Raw genomic sequence first — 4,832 nt, 5'->3', positions numbered from 1 at the left:
GCCCCTGGCCTGAGAGAATGGGAGTTCAATATGTAGCTAGATGTAGAAGGCTAATGTTAACTAGCTAACGTTGCCCATGAAAGGAAGTTAGGCTAGCGTGCAAGATTTTTTGTCAAGTAGCCTAGGACAACAAAACATGAACGTGTGTACTGTATGTCAGAGTGATAGAGCGTTTCTTCTACATGAAAGAGAGGAGGATGGCATTGGCGTTTCTCTACAGGTAGGGTGAGTCAACATGTTTTTTCTACTTGCACAAACGCCACACACCCACAGAAATCCCAATCACGCATTAACAACCACATCATATTTAGCTTACGTTGATTGTAATAAATCGTTTTTGGTATCTTTTAGTTGTCACTGTATTAGACTAAGCAGAGGTGATTTGATGTTGTTGAAATGTTGAAGTTGATGGTGCTGGAACAGTGGAGGCAGCTCCTGTTTTCTTTGCGACTTGCAGTAACTCTCCGTGGTTCCAAATCAATAGTTGTTTAGTGAAAATGTTGGAAACATTAACTTGCTTGACCATGCTGTAGGTCATGTAACCGTTTGTTACATGCAATATGCTTTGTGGACTTCCCCAGACAGAGGTTGCTCTCCGGTTTTGTGATGAAACAAAGGTGTGGTTGAATTTATTCTGACACTGTGTCTTCTTATTGTCTCGGCCTTTGGCTTATATATCACGGTCGGAAGGCATATGAACTAACAGGTTATAGAGCAAACACAATTATCACAACACATAGGATGGAATATTACTTTTTTTAACCCACGCACCGCTACTGGCTTTCTGCCGAAACACTACAATCCTGCTAGACCGTGTACATACAAAGAGGCAAAGAATATTCCAGGACTCACTCATTCTTAAGGAGATCTGAGAACACCTTTAATTGGAGTACATCATTTGTTTACTCAATTCATTATCTTTATTGATTTCTCCTATTATCCATTCTCGGTACTTGCAAACATCCATGAAGTTGATTGGAACTTTACACTCTGTTTTACTACCCCGTGAGGTCACACCATACAGGAGGCCATCTTTGTTCATCAGACTTCCTCCAGAGTCCCCCTGTGTGAGGTACAGAAGAATAAACACAAATTTTGTATATTTAATGCGATGGGCCTACATTAAGAAGTACAACAAATAGTTTGTATGCCAACAGCACTAATCACATTCAGTAATCAACTCTTCATTTCATAAAGTAATGATAAAAGCTTATGAAGGTTGTTCGATTGACTTTTACTGTAAATATAATTTGATAAGCTAGTCACCCACCACTGTTATTTTTGGGGCAGAAATTATATGTAACTAGGCAGGGAATTGTAAGCGTGTGAATTGAAATCAGTCTTACATGGCAGGCGTCTATCTTCCCTAGACCTGCTGCGCAGAATCGCATTTGAATTTTGGTTTGAGCATCTGTTGTGGTGCCACAGTCAGTGACTTGGAGGTCTCCTGATTTTGAACACTGTAGTTTCTCTGGCTTTGTGCCATCTGTGGAGTTAGAGAAAATGATATAATACCTGCAAATAGGTTCTTGTGCATCACTCAACTCTGTGTGTAATTCACCTTCTGTGTAACTCCAGCCTGCAATTCTCACATTCTCCTTCAACTCAGGTGTCTTGCATGTAGAAGGAGGAAGGTGAATGGTAGTGAACTGAGTGTATGCCATAGGCAGCTTCAGCAGCATGATGTCATGAGTGACTTGTCTGTCTATATAACGGCGTATGTTTTCATCAGGAATCTGGACCTCTTCTGGTAAAGGTGTTCCACCTGGATGTGCACCCAGTATCGCTGTTATAGTACTAAAGGGAATACGTATAAAGAGACAGTTTGTGTATCACTGTTACCTTGGGTTATAAAAGATCAGTTAGAGTTTCTCAATCATGCACAAGCATTTTTTGGAACAATGTTGCCCATTTTCAAACAGACACAGAACTCTGTAGCCTTTTGCAAAACAGTAAATGTATATTTAAAATGTAGTTGCCTTCTCAAAAAGCAAATACATCATCAAAACTATTCTGCCAAAATTGCAAATACATTCATCCAAAGAACATGACTGCCTGCAAAAAGATTATCACAACCATATATACCTTTTGCCTCAAGTTGCCTCACATTTAATCAATAGATTTTATTTGCAGTCACTAAATCTTGATCAAAATACAACTATAAAAGATGCAGAATTATGGGCAAATACTCACCTTTTATGCATATTTTACCAAACAATTTCATACACATCAAATTATATATCTTTCCTGATAAAAAATAACATGGAAAATAAGTACATTGTGTGCAGCATTCATTCATTGGTATGATCACAATCCAATGTATTCAATACGTAGGCTACTCTGCTGACAGGTTTGTAGACTTTCCACCACCAAGCAGAAAGCCAAACCCCAGTAGAAATAAGGACAGGTGAGTACAGTGGAGAACTGCTGATATGAATGGATAGGCCTCAACCATCACCAAAGCAAAGCTCGTAATGGAAGGTCACAATGAAGAAGATGATGAGTTACAGTTTCTCAATTGCGTACAAGCATTTCTTGGAACAATGTTGATTTTCAAAACCGTGTTCTAAAGACACATAACTCTGTGGTCTTTTGCAAAACAATAAACACATTTTTAAAATGTAGGTGCTTTCTCAAAACATAAATATATTCATCAAAAGATGCAGCATTATAGGAAATTAGAAATGACTCTCCTTTTAAGCTTATTTCACCAAACAATTGAATACACATGAAAATAAATATAATTCCTGATCAAAAAGAAAATGGAAAAAAGGCACATTGTGTGCAGGATTCATTCATCAGTATCATCGCAATCCAATTCCATTACATGTATTCAGTACAAAGTCTGCTCATAGGTTTGAAGACTTTCTATCTGCAAGCTGAAACACAATCCAATATAGAAATAAGGAAAGGTGAATACACTGGAAGAACACAACTGGTATGAATGTAGGTCTCAATCCACACTAAAGCAAAGCTCTGTAATGGATGGTCACAATGTTGGAGAGGATGACAACTAAGTTCCCAAAGTTACTTAGAAGTAGAAGTAACCCAACTTCATTTTCTGCATGTCCACAATATTGTAAAAAATCATAATACTTTGACAGTCCTCGTTGCCTAGCTCGTTCCCTATATTGTACCTGATGTCACACTGATAGAGCCATTTCAAATGTTGTGCACCAGTATTTACTGACTGTCGGAAACAGTGAACACATCTGTAACCGATTCTCTTCTGATGAAAAGCAATCTGTTCATATTCTGGGAACAAAACACTTTACAGGGAATTTTGTATTCATTTATGACATATTTTTTTTTTAAAGGGGTCTGACGAATTCTATCAAGGTACAAATGCAATAAATAATCAGATATTCTGCAAATGTATGTCACGCTTTTAATTATTGTTGTTCTGAAATAGGGCCGTTCCAAAAACCGCTTTTATGCGATTGAGAAAAACAAATGAATTAAATGACATAATTAACCCATATCACCCTATGCCAATATAAAACATTAATCTTCCTGTAGGTCACATTTAGCATTCACTTTACCTCCCAAAGCTAGTGCAGTGCTCAGCTGTAAGGATCCATTTCTCATGAATGAGAGAGCCACCACATTCTTGTGTCTCCATTTTTCCTAAAGCTATCAATCTCGTGGCCTTGAGTTTCACATAGTGCTTAGCATAATTGTCATCGCAAGGTTCCCCTCCAAGCATTCTCTTGTGAGAATCCCCCGAAGTAATGCCTGGGAGAGAAGAAGAGAATGGAAGGAGGGGTAAAGAATGTACAGTATGTGGTGGAAAGGCAAAGGTTCTTTGACATACAACTACAATAATGCAAAACATTTCAAATAAGTAAATCCTTACCAGCCAAGAGTAAAATGAACAGGAAAATGCAACCCCTCATAATGACTTGTCGTCCTGATGGCACTCTTCTTCCTTTTTGTTCCTTTTACTCCTTGCAACCTCAACAGTTATTCAAAACATATCTCGCCTTCAAATCACACACTGACCAATGAGCTTTAAGTATTTTAATCAATTCAACTCTATTGGCTGCTTATTTTGTGTAAGTACATCAGCTCATTTGAAATCTGATGTAAGTAAGTATATTTGCATTATATTTGAGTACAACTTCAGATATGAAGTTATGTCTTTTTCCATATGAGTATGGGTTGAGTGGCTCAAAAGGATCCCAAGGCATGAATATAATGTAGCGAATCATTGTAAATAAAAATATTTCTTGATGTAATTGGAAAGTTGTAGCCTACAGCAACTTCAACTTAAATTCTGAATAACAAACTGTAAGCACTTTACATTACAGCACGGAATAAAGTGGTAATAACATGGTAATAATATGGTAAAATGTTATAGTTACTCACCATGAGGACATTATTTTTGCCCAGATACCCCTTCATGTCTGTTATTATAGTATTGTTTTTTTCAGTGTAATACGAGGATGAAAAGGAAATCCCTGTTACCATTACTGTTCTCCAGTGGCGTGGTGGCTGGCTGTTACCATTACTGTTCTCCAGTGGCGTGGTGGCTGGCTGTTACCATTACTGTTCTCCAGTGGCGTGGTGGCTGGCTGTTACCATTACTGTTCTCCAGTGGCGTGGTGGCTGGCTGTTACCATTACTGTTCTCCAGTGGCGTGGTGGATGGCTGTTACCATTACTGTTCTCCAGTGGCGTGGTGGCTGGCTGTTACCATTACTGTTCTCCAGTGGCGTGGTGGCTAGCTGTTACCATTACTGTTCTCCAGTGGCGTGGTGGCTGGCTGTTACCATTACTGTTCTCCAGTGGCGTGGCGGCTGGCTGTTACCATTACTGTTCTCCAGTGGCGTG

The 4,832-nt window shown here is 38.7% G+C and overlaps 1 protein-coding gene across 1 annotated transcript; it reads right to left on the bottom strand.

Annotated features, from left to right (window-relative positions):
* Positions 1–858: 858 nt before the first annotated feature.
* LOC106610912 (trypsin) lies at positions 859–4,024 on the bottom strand. The gene is made up of 5 exons (XM_045723433.1): positions 3,857–4,024; positions 3,543–3,735; positions 1,562–1,797; positions 1,347–1,486; positions 859–1,063 (listed from the first exon to the last, which is right to left on the bottom strand). The coding sequence occupies exons 1-5, from the start codon at positions 3,894–3,896 to the stop codon at positions 881–883; spliced, it is 792 nt and encodes a 263-aa protein (XP_045579389.1). The 5' UTR covers positions 3,897–4,024; the 3' UTR covers positions 859–880.
* Positions 4,025–4,832: the final 808 nt, after the last annotated feature.

This window comes from Salmo salar, chromosome ssa09 (genome assembly GCF_905237065.1).
Source record: "Salmo salar chromosome ssa09, Ssal_v3.1, whole genome shotgun sequence".
In the NCBI taxonomy this organism is placed as follows: domain Eukaryota; kingdom Metazoa; phylum Chordata; class Actinopteri; order Salmoniformes; family Salmonidae; genus Salmo; species Salmo salar.
The sequence above is the reverse complement of the archived record's forward strand: the minus strand, read 5'-3'. Positions and strand labels throughout refer to the sequence as shown.